Source organism: Sorex araneus, chromosome 10 (assembly GCF_027595985.1).
Source record: "Sorex araneus isolate mSorAra2 chromosome 10, mSorAra2.pri, whole genome shotgun sequence".
In the NCBI taxonomy this organism is placed as follows: Eukaryota; Metazoa; Chordata; class Mammalia; order Eulipotyphla; family Soricidae; genus Sorex; species Sorex araneus.
Genome location: NC_073311.1, coordinates 61,630,195 through 61,647,337, shown reverse-complemented (window position 1 = coordinate 61,647,337; position 17,143 = coordinate 61,630,195). Strand labels below are relative to the sequence as shown.

General features: G+C 55.2%; 1 protein-coding gene across 20 annotated transcripts in view; it reads left to right on the top strand.

The window, feature by feature from the left end:
• The window catches only part of C2CD5 (C2 calcium dependent domain containing 5), a 92,557-nt gene that overhangs the window by 57,428 nt on the left and 17,986 nt on the right, over positions 1–17,143 (top strand). For all 20 annotated transcript variants that reach the window (XM_055118576.1, XM_055118571.1, XM_055118564.1 and 17 more), the window contains 9 exons: positions 515–701; positions 2,455–2,619; positions 5,144–5,284; positions 8,285–8,348; positions 8,920–8,981; positions 9,191–9,289; positions 10,594–10,683; positions 11,952–12,039; positions 15,998–16,084. In XM_055118576.1, the coding sequence (XP_054974551.1) occupies positions 515–701; positions 2,455–2,619; positions 5,144–5,284; positions 8,285–8,348; positions 8,920–8,981; positions 9,191–9,289; positions 10,594–10,683; positions 11,952–12,039; positions 15,998–16,084 (983 nt within the window). The remainder of the gene's footprint in view (positions 1–514; positions 702–2,454; positions 2,620–5,143; positions 5,285–8,284; positions 8,349–8,919; positions 8,982–9,190; positions 9,290–10,593; positions 10,684–11,951; positions 12,040–15,997; positions 16,085–17,143) is intronic.

Sequence of the window (17,143 nt, the reverse complement as noted above, 5' to 3'; positions counted from 1 at the left end):
CAGTCAGGTTCTGTGCAAATATTGAATCTGTTATTATGACTATTTATCAAACAGTTGTATGGTAGCGATGTTACTCAGTCTGCTTTTTTTGAGGGGGGGTCACACCCAGCGATGCTCAGGGGTTACTCCTGGCTCTGCATGCTGGGCACAGGGTGGATTCCCGAGTCCCTGGGAAGCTGGCGGGGGAGGGGGTGCAGGGAGGGACAGGGGCCCTGGCTGGGGTGGACGGAGAGTTGCCACCCTCTGCAGTCACGGCAGCTCCAGGGCATCGTAAACCGCGAGGCCGCCATTGGACGAGGTTTCCCCGTGGTTTCCGTTCTGACTTGACGTGTGGGGATTTTGAGGTCGTCTCCTTTGCTTGTTAACTGGCCGTTAAACCGCAGCCTGTAACGTGGAACTCGGGGAGAGGAGCTTGTAGACCTGGGTCCGTCCACTCGGGAAAAGTGACGTTCTGGCCAGAGCACTTTCCAGGGGAGTCGTCCCCACGGAGCACCGCCTTTGTCCTCCCGAGCAGGTTATGTCGCCTGAAGAAGAAGGCGCAGGCGGAAGCCAACGCCACGGCCATCAGCAACCTGCTGCCGTTCATGGAGTACGAGGTGCACACGCAGCTGATGAACAAGCTCAAGCTCAAGGGCATGAACGCGCTGTTCGGGCTGCGGGTGCAGATCACCGTGGGCGAGAACATGCTCATGGGCTTGGCGGTGAGTCGGGCGGCCCTTTGCAGGGTCCTGTTTTATGGGATTAAGACCGTTTTTCTTTTTTTTTTTTTGGTCACACCCGGCGATGCACAGGGGTCACTCCTGGCTCATGCACTCAGGAATTACCCCTGGCCGTGCTCAGGGGACCCTATGGGATGCTGGGAATCGAACCCGGGTCGGCCGCGTGCAAGGCAAACGCCCTATCCGCTGTGCCATTTCTCCAGCCCCTTAAGAGCGTTTTTCAAGAAACGGTCAGAGGCCTCCAAGAATCGGGAATAGCCCTGGACGCTAACGACGGGGTGCTGGGCTCCCGGGATGCCCAGGGCCCGTGACTGTGCCCGCAGCACCCCTGGAATCCCTCACGCCTGAGGCTCAGTCCCCCTCGGTGGCGAGCCCGTGTCTGGGGGAGCCTCGGGCAGGGCTTGGCCACTGGCAACAGCTGCCGTCGGAGCGTTGTGGTGGCCGTTTGCCGCTGAGACCTGGGGTCCCCTCGGGAGCCGGGCTCGTGTGCTTTCACACCCCAGGGGGGCTGGTCCCTGAGCCCTGCAGGGCGTGGCCGCCAGGGCGGCTCCTTTGCTGGCCCGACTCTGTGCTTCTGTCTCCGTCTCCTGACTCCTGCCAGCGCGTTGGACCGTGACGGCACTCGGGGACGTGTGCAGACACACGAGCACGGTTTCTTCCTGGTTACTGTTTCCCCCTCCTGAGTTTCCCTCTGCGTGTCCCGGTATTGCCGGCAGGTTAGTCGTGCCGTCGGCTCAGTACTCAGTAATCACTTACTGAGTTAAAATCTGTCGGAGGCGAAGTCTTCTGGGCGATTTTGAAGATAGCGAAGGGTAGGGAAGCCAGGTGTCAGCGTGAGCGACAGGTGGATGAGCGGGAGCTGCCCCGGTGCCAAACGGGACAGACCGGGCACCGTAAACCTTGTAATACGTTAAGAGCATGGTCGTGGACAAGTTCTGCCGTGACCCTAAGCGAAACAGCTGGATAAGGACCCTGCTGGGGTTGGGAAAGACTGACCTGGCATGAGCACTGTGGTCTGGGATCGCGAGCGAGCTGTCCCAGGAGAGCCACCCTGCGAGCTTAGTGCTCCTCTTACTGTGTCCCTACAAGATGACTGGTATTATTAAGCCGTGAACTTAAGATGGCCGCTTACACGGATACGCACTAAGGAAAGGAGAAGCAGGCCCTGAGATGAAATTCCTTGAGCAGCCCCCTAGCAGGATGCGAGCTTTGTCCTGGAAGAGCTTTCCGGAAGGACGGCCCTGACACCTGTTGAGTGTGCCCCCTCGCCCTTGTGGAGTTGCTGCCCCCAGCCGGGGTGGCTGGGGTGCTGACTCGGGCGGTGAGACTGGGGGAGGATGAGACCAGCAGGGGGGAGTCGGAGACGGGCATGAGGGGCGGGCGAGGCTGGACCAGGCACACGGGGAGAAGGGAACAGCCGGCCGGCCGGAGACGGGGATAGACAGCGACTGACCACCAGCCCCCTTGGCTGGGTGCGAAGCGGCTCGTGGCCGCACTTTGCGTGAACACTCACGGCAGCTTTTTATTCCCTTTCCCTGAGCAGCTTCCCGGGGCCGCGTGGCCCTGAGGGTCCTGAGGGGAGCTGTGGGAGACTGCTTTGGGCGCCTGGGGGGGCCTTCCCCATGCAGCCGGCCTGCCCAGCTGGCACTGCCCGCCCCGGGGCCGGGCCAGAATCCCCCGTGTGGCCGAGTGACCTGGGGCGCTTCTCCTGACCGTGTCTCCTCGCCTCTCCTAGTCGGCCACAGGGGTGTATCTGGCCGCCCTGCCCGCGCCCGGCGGCATCCAGATCGCTGGGAAGACGCCCAACGACGGCTCCTACGAGCAGCACATCTCCCACATGCAGAAGAAGATCAACGACACCATCGCCAAGAACAAGGAGCTGTACGAGATCAGCCCCCCGGTAAGGAGCGGCTGCGCCCCGCCCGGACACACAACCCCCCTCCGCCCCCCACCCCCACCCCGCCCCCTGCTGTCTGCTGTGCTTGCTGGCCCCCGTGTTTCTTGGTTTGGGGTGACTCCTGGCTCTGCGCTCAGGAATTTATCCTGATGGGGCTCGGGGGACCACATGGGGATGGAACCCAGGTTTGCCGAGTGCAGGGCGCTGCCCTTCCCGCTGCCCGTCCCTCCGGCCCCAGTTCCCGTACTTGGCGTCGCTTTATTTCGGACCCGAGAGGCATCGTCTCACGGCTCAGCTCCTCTCAGGATCCTCGTGCCTGTTTGTCGCCCTGGAAGGAGGCTCACCTTGACCATGCGACTTCGAGCACGGAACTGTCCCGTCCGACTTTCAGTGTTTGCCAACCCCCGTTTCCCCTGTGTGGTGCCATTTTGTTACTCGGGCGTGTGTGTTTGTACGTTCGTAGGGAGAGGGGGGCTTTTGCCTCTTGCCGGCCTGTGTTCATGGGCAGTCACCTTTCAGGCATGTGTGTGGAGTTTGTTTCCCAGTAGGATGCAAGATGCTCGTCTGCGGCACGGGGGTCAAAGGGCAGCGTTTTCCGCCGTTGGTTTTCTTCGCCAGGCTCTCTGGCGGCTGCCCTCGTTCCGCGGAGCCGGTGACCTCACAGCCGTCACCTGCGCTGGAGAAAGGTGTTTGGGGATTTACTCTGGCTCGAGTTGTTTTTCGGAGTCTCTGACCGTTAATTCCATAAAACGCAAGTGTTTGGATAACATTGTTATGTCTTGTTTTGTCACTTTTAAATAAATACTATTGTGTATTGGTTGGTCCTCTGGCGGGGCACCTCTGAACCCTAGCTCCAGGCTTATGCTTGCTACCAGCATTGCCATCCGGGGAGAATTCTTTTGTTTGCTCCTGACACAGGCCTGGGGAGGCCTGGGGACTGCTCCTCGAGGGGCACTTGGGGTGTCACCCCCGCCGTGCTCTGGAGGCACGTGGCCAGGGGAATCCCTGGCTGTCCCACACGCAGTATCCGCCCTCACTTGGGGCCCGTGTTCTGGGCAGCAAAGAGTGGCCCCGTGGGGTCCCTCCAGGGGACACGGCTCTGATTTGAGATGACCCGTGCCAGGCAGGGGCCGAGAACGGAGAAAAGTGTCTCCAGAATGGTGCTTGGGTTGGTCACAGGCAACATGTAATGTGTTGGATTTCTCGAGATCACTATTTTTTGAGATCAGTATTTATTAAGATAGATATTTTTTTAATTGATTGTTAGGCTTGCTTTGTGTGTCTGTTAACAGTGCTGATAAGAGAATAATCTGCTAAAGGTGATCCAAAAATTTTTCCTTAGAGGAAAGTGTGCGAAGATTGTTGTATCGCCCTGGAGCCATTAAGCCCTTGTATGGAGTATGAGATATTGTGCGGCTGCATATGTGGCCACATGCTCCAGGAATCCTAAGATTTTAAATGGGTTGATACAGCTAGAATCAAATTTTTGACTGGATGGTGACTTTGGGGTCCAGAGGCATTTTTGTGGCGTGTTGCTCTCTTCCTCTTTCATGGTTTATTTGTGAGTCTCTGGATCAGGGCCATTGATGAGCTTATATGGCGCCAGAGGCAGTTCCTGGGTGTGACTGCCGGGCTACCAGAAGCACAGGGAGACGGGGGGGAGTCGCCCACTCCCGACTCTGTGAGAGCCTGGAGGTTTGGTCACAAAACCTGCATTCCTGGGTTTTCCAGCAGATGCCCTCAGGGGTGAGGCTCTCCCGAGCCTGTGGAGTGGCTGTGCGCATGGCGGGGATGGAGTTCTGGAGGTTTTTGGTTTCCAGGGGCTCTTTTGGGGTGGGTGGTAGGACTCACCCATTCCCCCACCCCCAGGTTGCCCAGGATGAGACAGCCTGGCACGGGGTCCGGTGGCATCTCTGCGACGTGTTGCTCTCCTCCTGTTCCGAGGGTTATTAGTGAGTCTGGGTCTCAGTCTTCAGTCTCTTCACAAGCTGTAACTTTTCAAAGCAAAGCCCAGAAGAGCCTGGGTGGCAGGTGTGCCAGTTCCGGGGTGGGCACTAGATGGCAGCACTGCCTCAGCGCATGTGCACGTTTCGGGGGTCAGGGGCTCCTGGGGAGCTTCAGTGGGCTTCCCTGTGGATTTACGCGTAAGGTCATGCTGGACTACTGACCGGGAACGTATTTTACTGATTTTCTCACGTCCTTGGCCCTACCCTCTCAGATGTGGTTTTATGGTTTTATAAGAAAAATTAAAAAATTAAAAAAAAAATCGATGTAAATGTTTAAAACCAAACCGGAAAAGTCAGACTTTTTTTTTTTCCCTTTAGGGGTTTTGGACCACTCCCATCGGTGCTCAGGGTCTGCTCGTGGCTCTGTGCTTCAGGCTCCCTCCTGCCGGGGCTCAGGGACCCTGTACACAGCTGGAGATCGATCGGTTGGGCCACAGGCAGGCCAGCACCTTCACCGTGTCCTCGCTCTGGCCTCCAGAGTTACTCTTGCAATGTACAAATCAGCTCTTTTTCTCTTCCAGGAGGTGTCGGAAGAAATTATAGGATCACCCATTCCAGAACCCAGACAGCGCTCAAGACTTTTAAGATCACAGTCAGAAAGCTCCGATGAAGTCACAGAACTGGACCTGTCACATGGGAAAAAAGACGCTTTCGTTTTGGAGGTATTATTATATCACCGTTAATTTTTAGATAACGGCGGCCGTGTTCAGGGTGCTATGGCCATAGACTACGATTAATTTTTAAAGTCTGGGAGGGAAGGAAAGATGCGCGTTTTTGCTAAAGCCCAGGTCCCAAATTGAGGTTGACACTGCGTATCATGGCAGCTGCTAAAATACCAAACACTTTATTTTTAACAAGCTTAAAAATATCAGAATTTGATAGTATGTTTTTCTGTTTAACATAATAGAAATAGTTCTGCAAAAATTAAAACATGGGTTAAAATTATATTAAAGCCCTGGGTCTACTTTTGTAAACTCGAGTGAATTTAACTAAATTCAAATGCCATTCTTTCACTTGCTATCATTTCTTTTTTATTTCCCTCCTTTCTATTTTTTCGTTTGCTTTTGGGCCGTACGAGGAATTGCTCAGGGGTTGCTCCTTGCTCCGCAACTCTTAGTTACTCCTGGCGGCGTCTGGAGGACTGTGTGGGAGTTAAAATATTGGTAACCCATCCCGGGTCACCATGCAAGGCAAATGCCCTCCCCGCTATGCCATTGCTCTGGCCCCCATTTTCCTTCTCCGCTTTCTGGGGTATAGCTTGTTACTCGAGCACTTTTACCTGTGAGGTGTAGTCCTTAAGCACTGACTTCTGAGTGCCGTGGCTCCCTCCTGAGTTGGGGAGCTGCAGTTCTGATGTCGTCATGAAAGTGCGCTCAGACCGTCTTGTTCCCGTTCCTGGAGAATGGGTGTGACAGGCAAAGCTCGCGGAGCCTCCCTCCCCGCAGATGCGCCCCTCGTGCTCCCTGGTGGGGGTGGGGGAGAGGGGGCTTGGTGGACAGCACCGTGGGCAGTCTGAGGGTGGCCAGGTGGCCAGCTGTGCGGCGCACGGGGGCTGAGGGGAGGCTGTTCCTCGGCGGATCCTGACTCAGGTGGTCCTCGCCTGGGAGTGGGCAGCAGCGCGGCCTGGAAGGAGACGGTCGGGCCGAGGGGGTCAGGTGGCCCAGGCAGGGCAGCGCGGGCCGCTCCCGGCCGCAGTGGCCGTCAGTGGGCAGAGGAGCAAACTCCGTGAGAGCCTCAAGCCGGGGCCGGAGACCGGCTCAGCAGACTCTGCAGACGAGCCTGAGCGTGGCTTGAGGTTCGCTGTGGCGCGCCCTGGACACCCGGCTCCCGGCGGGCAGAGAGCCACGCTGGGCCGTGCGGGGACTCAGGCCAAGAAGGGGAATGCCCAAGGGGGTTGGCCATGAGCGGGGGGCGCTAAGAGGGCAGTGTAGGCAGGGGCTGAGAACAGCCCCCCGCACCGCCACTCGCAGACACCGCCTGTGACTGCCCGCCAGGGCGTGCTCTGCACCGCTCACAGCCCGCTGGTACCGCTGGTCACAGCGCTGGGACCACGGCTCACACGGGCTGGTACCACTGATCACAATGGATTGGTACCGCTGATCACAGTGGACTGGGACCACCGCTCACAGCCGGCTGATACCTCTGATCACAGTGGGCTGGGACCACAGCTCACAGCGGGCTGGGACCACCGTTCATTGTGGGTTGGTACCGCTGATCACAGCGGGCTGGTATCACCGTTCACAGCGGGCTGGTACTACTGCTCACAGTGGGTTGGTACCACTTTTCCCAGGGGCTGGTACCACCGTTCATTGTGAGTTGGTACCGCTGATCACAGCGGGCTGGGACCACCGCTCACTGCGGGTAGGTACCGCTGGGCACAGCGGGCTGGGACCACCGTTCACTGTGGGTAGGTACCGCTGATCACAGCGGGTTGGGACCACCGCTCACTGCGGGTAGGTACCGCTGGGCACAGCGGGCTGGGACCACCGTTCACTGTGGGTAGGTACCGCTGATCACAGCGGGTTGGGACCACCGTTCACTGTGGGTTGGTACCTCTGGGCACAGCGGGCTGGTGCCCATGTGAGGAGGCAGGTTTGGACTCTGTTTCAGATCTGCCTTTAAGTAGATCCTATCTCATCTTCCCCGGGAAGGTTGGGGGCCTCCAGGAGTGCACGTGGGGCCACTCCCGCAGCCCGGTGGGTTCCTGGGAGCCGGCCCATGAGGCGGCTCAGCCCTGTGTCAGGCACCCGCCGTGTGAGGGCTGTGTGGGGCCGTCCCACCGGCCGCTGCCCCTCTTCCGCGTCTGTCTCGGGCGAAGGTCCTTCACTGCACGAAGTGCCGTCGTGTGTAGGAACTCTTTGTGCATCTTCTAAAACATGTCCTCATGGTCGAGGGAGGAAATCTGTTTTACTTTCCTTTCTTTGAAGGGCTGGGCAAGGCTCAGACCTGGTTCTGCTCAGGGCTGACTCCTGGCTCAGTGCTCGGGCTGACTCCTGGCTATGTGCTCAGGACCCTGTGCTGGCTCTGTACTCGGGGCTCACTCCTGGCTGGGCGCATGTGGGATGCTGGGAATAGAACCCGAGTCTGCCGCATATAAGGCCAGTGTCCTACCTGCTGATTCATTAGCCCCAAAGGCTTGTTTTCTCTCTCATTCTTTTTGTTTGTTTGTTTGTTTGTTTGGGGGGCCCCCACCCGGCGATTCTCAGCGGTGCCTCCTAGCTCTGCACTCGGGCATCACTCCTGGCGAGCTCAGGGGACCGTATGCGGTGCCGGGGATCAACCCAGGTCGGCTGCGTACGAGGCCGGCGCCCGCTGTGCTGTGCTGCCTCTCTGGGCCACGGCTCCTCTCCTCGGCTCCTGTGCCTTTCAGCTGGACCACTGCGAGATACACGGTGACAGAGTTGCTCGTGACTGACTTTCGGTCGTGGTATCCCGCTCACCCCCTTGGTATGTGTCGTAGTTAAAGGTTTGCAGTGGTTGTTGTGGAGAAATGGACAAGTAACAGAGAAAAGTGTTTTTTTAAAGTTTTATATTTTAGGAGGAAATATCTACTTTTCCTGGACTCTTGTGTCATCTGTTTAGTAAGGAATAACCATCACGCTTTCCCTTTGGAAGTGCTCGCCTGTTTCCTGCCTACTGAGTGATGCCTGCCTGTCTTTCAGATCGACGACACGGACGCCATGGAGGACGTGCACTCTCTGCTGACTGACGTGCCCCCGCCCTCAGGTGGGCAGGCCTGGGGGGGGCGGTAGAACAAATTCCTGTCGCATCCTGTCCTAGGCATTGCTGTTCCAAGGCTGGGAGGGGGAAGACAAATAAATAAATAAATAAATAAATAAATATTTGCATTAGAACTGAAGTGGAATTAATTTTTGGATCCTTTCATGTTTACACACGAAAAAGTTTTAAAATTATTTTTATTATTACTATTATTTATTTATTTATTTTGCTTTTGGGGCCACACCCAGCAATGCTCAGGGGTTATTCTGCACTTAAGAATCACTCCTGCGGTGCTTTGAGGACCATATGGGATGCCGGGGATCTAACCTGGGCCGGCTGCATGCAAGGCAAATGCCCTACCCGCTGTGCTATCATATCACTCTGGCCCCCAGAAAACGTTTTTGACAGTTGACTAAATGATCTTAAAGTTTACCGAGGACATGGAGTTCTAGGGGAAAATAATTTACTTTTAGGGAAAAAGAAGGGATCTCACAGTTGGAACTTCCAGTGATGATTGAAAATGACAAAAAATTAAGGGACACTACTGTCGTATTTTAACTCCAGTTTATTTTGACAGGTTTTTATAGTTGCAATACTGAAATTATGCCTGGCATAAATAATTGGACCTCTGAAATTCAGGTAAACCGCCTTTTGCTGTTCGTTTTAAGCAGAGACAACAGAAGTGAACACAGGTCAACAGAAGTGTGACCTGTGTTCTCTTAGAACTCACTGCAGTGTCAGTGTTACCCTGTTCCACATGACAGTGGTCATGTCTGTTCACTATGCGTCGGGCTTGTCTGCTGATACTGTACTTGGGATGAGACGCTCCTTGTTGTATCTCCTCGCAGATGTTCACGTCGGTGCGAGTGATCCGACTAAGCAGCCTCAACCTGACCAACCAAGCCCTCAATAAGAGCTTCAACGATCTCTGTGAAAACTTGCTCAAGGTGGGAACCTCCTGACTATAGTCCGATGCTCAGGGGTTACTCCTGGCTCTGCACTCAGGATTACTCCTGTCGGTGCTCGGGGGACCATATGGGATGCCGGGGATTGAACCCGGGTCGGCTGTGTGCAAGGCAAACGCCCTCCCCACTGTGCTATCGCTCTCGCCCCTTACTGTAGTTCTTAGCAGTCATGAAATTGAAGAGAACCAAGGTGGCTATACTGTGTGGAGCACCTTTGCTGGTTGTGGGTTGAATGACTTTTGTTTACGTATCAGTCTTAATCCGGCCATTAACCAGAGTGTGCAGGTGTCTTTGGCTTGGTCCCACCATACCATAAATTTGGTTTTAAGTCACTCTTTAGCTTTAAGCATTACAGAGAACACTTCCATGTGTGGAATTCTTGGAAAACCTTTCCATCGTATTGTTTATTTTTGTTCTAGTGGGGAAAAGGATTAAATTTTTCTCTCTGTGCATATGTTAAAAGTGTCAGAGAAAAGATTCCAGGAGTCAGAGCAATTGTACGATGGGGAGGCTCCTGCCCTGGCATGCAGCTGACCCGGGTTCGATCCCCGGCACCTCACATGGTCCCTTGAGCCCACAAGTAATTTCTGAGCACAGAGTCAGGAGTAAGCTCTGGGCACTGTGGGGTGTGGCCCCCAGACAAACAATCAAGAATGCATTTGAAATGTAGGAAGGAGCCCAGAGAGTGGGTCGGGTCCTGCTCTTGAATCTGACGTGCTCCAAGTGCTGTTGGGTGGTCTGAAGCCCAGAGCCAGGTGTGAGCCCAGCGCTGGGTGTGAGCCCTGAGCCGGGTGTGAGCCCAGAGCCGGGTGTGAGGGTGTGAGGGGTGTGAGCCCCAGCGGTGTGAGCCCCGAGCTGGGTGTGAGCCCAGAGCCGGGTGTGAGCCCCGAGCGGGTGTGAACCCAGAGCTGGGTGTGAGTCCCAAGCGGGTGTGAGCCCTGAGCGGGTGTGAGCCCTGAGCCGGGTGTGAGCCCAGAGCTGGGTGTGAGCCCCAAGCGGGTGTGAACCCAGAGCCGGGTGTGAGCCCCGAGCGGGTGTGAGCCCAGAGCCGGGTGTGAGCCCCGAGCGGGTGTGAACCCAGAGCCGGGTGTGAGCCCAGAGCGGGTGTGAGCCCTGAGCCGGGTGTGAGCCCCGAGCGGGTGTGAGCCCAGAGCCGGGTGTGAGCCCCGAGCGGGTGTGAGCCCAGAGCTGGGTGTGAGCCCCAAGCGGGTGTGAGCCCTGAGCTCCTGCTCCGTGCTCTGCGTCCCTGGCTCAGCGACGCTCCTCTCTCTCTCTCTCTCCCACAGAGCCTGTACTTCAAGCTCCGCTCCATGAGCCCCTGCTGCCTCTGCCACGCCGACTTCACCGTCTCCCTGCCCGAGGACGAGGCGATCCAGGTAACCAGAGTCTCACCCAGCACGGCCTCAGGCTTTCAAGTCGACCTCACTCTGACAGAGTCGCTCTCGATGGGGTACATGTTCGTGTGCCCGCCCCAGCCCCCTCACACCTCCCACCGCCGTCATTCCCGATGTTCCCAGCCACCACTCACGCCTGTTCCAAGCGCAGGCCCTCAATCATGTATTTTATGCTGCCGGTTGTGAATAATTTGCTAAAAATGATCAGAAAAGATTTCCTTAGGAAAAGCGTGTAGAGACTGTTGACTCGAACCCTGGCGCCACTAAGCTCTTGTATCAGAGATTGCTAACATGATGTTAGAGGTTGAGCTACGTGTGATAATATTTTCATTTGTTTGTTTTTTTGCGTTTGGGGTCACACCTGGTGATGTGTAGGGGTTACTCCTGGCTCTGCACTCAGGAATCACTCCTGGAGGTGCTCGGGGGACCATATGGGATGCTGGGAATCGAACCTGGGTCGGCCGCGTGCAAGGCAAATGCCCTCCCCGCTGTGCTTTCGCTCCAGCCCAGTGTTTTCTTGATCGAGATCAGTTGCCTCTACTATATATCCCATCTGATGTGCTGTGCTGCTCCTGGCATATCAGTGATGAGATGTTGCGTGGCCGCAAGTGCAGCCACTTGTGGAGTCCATCCATGAGCATGGCCACAATTAAATTATGGAGGTGTTTTGCTGCCAGGGCTCTGTTTGGGCGGGCTGGGGGCTCACCTGCCCCACGCCGGGGTGCCCTGGATGAGACTCAGCCTGGCTGGGGCCTGAAGCATCTCTGCAGTGTGTAGATCTCTTCTGAGACTTACTGATGAGTCTCTGGGTCATGGGCGGTTCATGAGTTTATCTGGTGCCGAGGCAGTTCGTGGGCTTTGGAAGAAGAGGGGGCCGGGGGAGGTTGCCCATCCCTAACTCCCTGAGAGCCTGGGGATTTTGGTCACAAACCTCGAGTACCTGAGATTTTCAGTGGGTTTACTCCTGGCTGAGACTCTCGTGGCCTCCAGCTTTGATCTCAGCCACTTCCGTGTTACACGTGTGCCGGCACCAAGCGCTTAGGCCTCACGGCCCCGCCCTGAAGACAGCCTCGGCATGTCGCTGCCTTCAGACCGCGCGCCGAGTTCTGGGATCAGATGGGCACCACCACGCGCCCCACGGGATGTCCGACTTTCCGTCATCCCCAGCGCTGGGAATGATGTGTGAAACCGAGAGTTGGCAGTTCCATTAGTTCGCTTTGTTTTGCTAACTGTGGCTTTCGTGATCCTAGGTCACAGTCACAGCCGTCGCAATCACCTTTGACAAAAACCAGGCTTTACAGACCGCGAAAACGCAGGTGGAAAAGTCATCGCAAAGAGGTAAACACCTGTGCGGGATGGGCGTGTTTGCACGCAGTGAAGTTCAGTGAGAGCTAGAACTCCGCTAGTTTCCTTGCTTGCCTTTCTTGCTCCCTGGATTAATGTTATTTTATTTCATTTTTTTTTTTTTTTTGAGGTAGTGGGGTTTATAACAGTGCCAGGTGTGAGGTAGCGGGATTTCTAACAGTGCTGGGTGTTTCCACTGTAGGCATTGGGTGTTACTGTCACTCCCCCAGCACCACCCTGTCCTTGGCTCCTCCCCGTCTCTGTCCCTGCTCACTCCGTCCTGTTGCCAGACTCTTCTCACTGGGTGTTGTCTCTGCCCTTGATGCGCCTCTTGGATGGGATCATCCGCCATCGCCCTCTTGACTCTATTTCCCTCTAGTTCTGTCCCCGTTGTGGCGAATTGCTGGGCTCTGTCTTTTCCGATGGCTGTGTGTCATCTCCCACCCTGTGCCTGTCTCGGCCCTCTGTCCGCGTCTCCGTCGGGAAGGCTGTTGTGCTGTGTCCAGGTGCTGGCCCTGGGAGTAATGCCGCAGAGCCGGGGTCTGTGGGGAGGCGCGTGTCTGAATTTTCTGTTTTGTTTTTGTCGGGCTAGCTGTGTGGATAAGCATATAGGATATTTTTCACATGTGAAAAGATGCTGGATGTTTCTGTAGAGTAAATTAGGGCATATTCTACAGAAATGTACAGGTTTCCACCTGGTTTGGAGAGAATGTCAAGGCATCCGATGTCATTAATGTCGTATGCATTATGTGTCTTTCTCAGGAAAGTTCCTGTCATACCTAGCAGAGTCTCAGAGTTACTCTTTCTCCAGTGAAATTTAGGAAGTACCTTTTTTTTTTAACCTTTTTTTTTAATTGAAGCAGAATAATTTTTACTGAAAGAAATTTAGAGACAGATGTGAGGAAGAGGCAGAGAGGAAATCAAGACCAGGAGAAACCACACAGATAAAATTTAATCCTGAAAAGTACCATTTTTAATGTATTCCGAGAAGTCCGGGTAATCAGTGTTCATTTATGTGTTCTGAAACAAAAATAGTAGAGGAATAAGATTCCTGACTTGCTGACAGAAATATGCATGATTAGCTAAAAATCTTCAGTGATTAAAGTCTGTGTACAGCATTGAGTTTTAGTGAAGTAGCTGTATTAAACGATGTGTTCAAATATTTATCAAAGAAGACAGATAATGACTGCTCTCGTTAGCACCAAAGAGCCAAGGTCAGGTGCAGAGTCGGGTGGTGGTAGCCAAGGTCAGGTGCAAAGTCGGGTGGTGGTAGCCAAGGTCAGGTGCAGTGTCGGGTGGTGGTAGCCAAGGCCAGGTGCAGAGTCGGGTGGTGGTAGCCAAGGTCAGGTGCAGTGTCGGGTGGTGGTAGCCAAGGTCAGGTGCAGAGTGGGATGGTGGTAGCCAAGGCCAGGTGCAGAGTCGGGTGGTGGTAGCCAAGGTCAGGTGCAGAGTCTGGTGGTGGTAGCCAAGGTCAGGTGCAGAGTCTGGTGGTGGTAGCCAAGGTCAGGTGCAGAGTCTGGTGGTGGTAGCCAAGGTCAGGTGCAGAGTCTGGTGGTGGTAGCCAAGGTCAGGTGCAGAGTGGGATGGTGGTAGCCAAGGTCAGGTGCAGAGTCGGGTGGTGGTAGCCAAGGTCAGGTGCAGAGTCTGGTGGTGGTAGCCAAGGTCAGGTGCAGAGTCTGGTGGTGGTAGCCAAGGTCAGGTGCAGAGTGGGATGGTGGTAGCCAAAGTCAGGTGCAGAGTCGGGTGGTGGTAGCCAAGGTCAGGTGCAGAGTCGGGTGGTGGTAGCCAAGGTCAGGTGCAGAGTCGGGTGGTGGTAGCCAAGGTCAGGTGCAGAGTCGGGTGGTGGTAGCCAAGGTCAGGTGCAGAGTCGGGTGGTGGTAGCCAAGGTCAGGTGCAGAGTCGGGTGGGGGTAGCCAAGGTCAGGTGCAGAGTCGGGTGGTGGTAGCCAAGGCCAGGTGCAGAGTTGGGTGGTGGTAGCCAAGGCCAGGTGCAGAGTCTGGTGGTGGTAGCCAAGGTCAGGTGCAGAGTCGGGTGGTGGTAGCCAAGGCCAGGTGCAGAGTGGGATGGTGGTAGCCAAGGTCAGGTGCAGAGTCGGGTGGTGGTAGCCAAGGTCAGGTGCAGAGTCGGGTGGTGGTAGCCAAGGTCAGGTGCAGAGTCGGGTGGTGGTAGCCAAGGTCAGGTGCAGAGTCGGGTGGTGGTAGCCAAGGTCAGGTGCAGGGTCGGGTGGGGGTAGCCAAGGCCAGGTGCAGAGCGGGATGGTAGTGATTCTCACTGCCGGCTTGCTCCTTCCAGGGCTCTGCTGGTGGGCTTGTGTGTTGTCCGTGCTCCTCCCAGTGTGCCCCTGGGGAAGGAGGCCCGGGAGAGGGGGAAGCCCAGGAGAAAGGGAGAAGCACAGGGTGCAGGGGGGTGGGGTCTGAGTTTCCATAGGAAAAACGCGGGCACACATGGAGGACGTGAGCGTTCGGTGGCCGAGAGCCGCCTCCCCAGGCCAGTGGACAACGGCAGCAGACGAAGGAACAGAGAAACAGGAGCTAGTCCGGGCCCCAGGCTGGACCGTAGACAGTTCGTTTCTCTCCTCCCAGCGTAGTTCCGTCTCTCCCCTGACGGCGCAGTCTAGTCATGGTTTCGGTCGTGGCGCAGCCATCAGAGTTCCCTCAGCCTTTCTCCTCGCAGACCGCCACGTCCTCTCCTTCGCTGCGTCTTCTTCCTCTCATCGTGGTCTCTTGGTCCCCTACTTCCAGTCATCGTCGTCCTCCAGCCCTCCTCCTGGCCTTCAAAGTCCCCAAGTCCCAACGTCTTCCAGAGTCTCAGTTCTCGTCCTCCTCATCCTCCTCGTCTCTCCCCTTACAGCACAGTTACACAGCAGTCCTGAAGGGAGGGGTACACACGGGGGGCTGAACATCTCAGAACAGCAAACAGAGGGGACGCCACTCCTCAGGGAAGTTCCAGGAGGTGAACTCAGGGACAAGACCTCATCTGAGGGCTCAGCACGCCAGATTCCTAGGAGACCCGCTCAAGGGCGGGATTCCGTCCAGGGTGTGTTGCCTTCTCCTCTCCTCAGCTCGTAATCCGTTTGAACAGTCATAGTAAATTTACTTCTGATAATATTTCAAGTTATTTTGTATGAACATAGTAAGAGATATATTAAGCTTAAAGGTTGGCCCTTCCTGGGGACATCTCACTATCTAGCCCAGACCACAGTCCTCAGGCCAGGTTAGTCTTTCCTAACCCAAGCAGGGTCCTTAGTCAGTTACTTCTTTTGGAGTCATGACAGAGTTTGTCCCATGATCATGTTCTTTTTTTTTGGGGGGGTCACACCCAGCAGTGCTCAGGGGCCACTCCTGGCTCTGTGCTCAGGAATTACCCCTGGCAGTGCTCAGGGAACCATATGGGATGCTGGGAATCGAACCCGGGTTGGCCGCATGCAAGGCAAACGCCCTACCCGCTGTGCTATCGCTCCAGCCCCCCGTGACCATGTTCTTATTATACTTATGGCACTTAGCTTGTCCCCGTTTTTGATGCCAGGGTAGCTCACAGCTTGCCCTGGGTCCATCCAGTTTCTACTCTTGGAGTGCTAGGAACTAAGGGCAACTGAAGCGTAAGTCAAGTAAATATGCCCAGGACTGAATATTATTTTGGAGTCAATTAACTCCCATGTTACAAAGCATGCCATCAACAGTCTTCCTGTGTCGATACAAAGAGGACATCGCTAAACCATGCAAGTGACATAAAGGAAGGGGAAAAGCAATCCAAGATTATTTGCGCTTGATGGAATTGGGTGTGCCTCAGGGGCACTGTTGTGGGAGTAGCTCAGTTAACCTCAGCTCCCTGCGGGAGGAGCAAGGACAATGTCCTCAAGGAGGGGGGGTGTAGATGCTAGTACAGATTCTTAATTTTAACAAGTTAACCCTAGTCTGTGGCTGAATAACTGGTGTCTGTCTCTCCTCTCAAGCCTCTGCAGATAACGAAGAGCTGCTGCAGTTCCCGCTGGAGCTCTGTTCGGACTCCCTCCCTCCCCACCCCTTCCCGCCGGCTAAAGGTTGGTTGAGTGGGGACACCCCCCCCCCTCTCCTTTCTCCCGCCTGCTCCCTCCCTTGGGCTCTCTTAGTTTTGAGGTGAAGCTGTGTTTCTCCTTGCCCTCATGTGTGATTTATCACGGTCATAGACGGGAAGCCTTGGGGCTCTCCCTCCCCGTGCCCCGGGCAGAGTCCGGTGTCCTTCCCTGCTGGAGGCCACGGCCCTGTGTGATTTTCAGAAACTTGCATTTCCTAGAGTATATATCCCATATATCGTCATACGTTACATAGCTGGTACTTATTTAAAAAAATGGATGAGGTTTTGTTCAGCAACAAGAAATCCTTCACATTTTGGGATTATATTTTTGGATATTTATAGACAACAGAAACCTTATTTCTTCATGAAGAGGGTTTGGGTGGGGGAACGCATTGCCGGGGCCAGTCTGAGGTGCACTTACAGGTGGTTGGAAACCAGCCGCTTTTCCAAATGTGAAATTGTTGACCCTGAACTCAGTAGCTGTGTTATATCTTATATACCTCCTTACATCTTGACCACCGTTAGAGAAAAGTAAGAGGTTGTTACAATTTCCTATTTTCCTTCTGATTTTAAAAGACCTTTAGGCATATATAGGAAGAAAGATAGAAAGAGAGAAAGAAAGGAAAGAAAGAAAGAAAGAAAGAAAGAAAGAAAGAAAGAAAGAAAGAAACAAAGAAAGAGAGAGAGAAAGAGAGAGAGAGAGAGAGAGAGAGAGAGAGAGAGAGAGAGAGAGAGAGAGAGAGAGAGAGAGAGAGAGAGAGAGAGAAATGTTTTTATTCAAGTTTCCAGCCTCAGCGACGTCTCCTGAGCAGCCTTTTGCCCGTCCTGTGAGCTGCAGCGTGGGTCATTCAGAGCCCAGCTGGCTTTTCTCACGTCCTGTCTTTCTGGCTGGGGGGCTGACCACACCCGACCACACTGCGCCGTCTCAGGGCTCCCCCTGGCGCCCTCGAGCCCTGGGGTCACGCCCGGTGGCGCTGGGGCAGCAGCGGCTCCTGGGATGGAGGCAGGTCTCTCGGGCCCCTCGGCCTGGGTTTCCTCAGCCTGT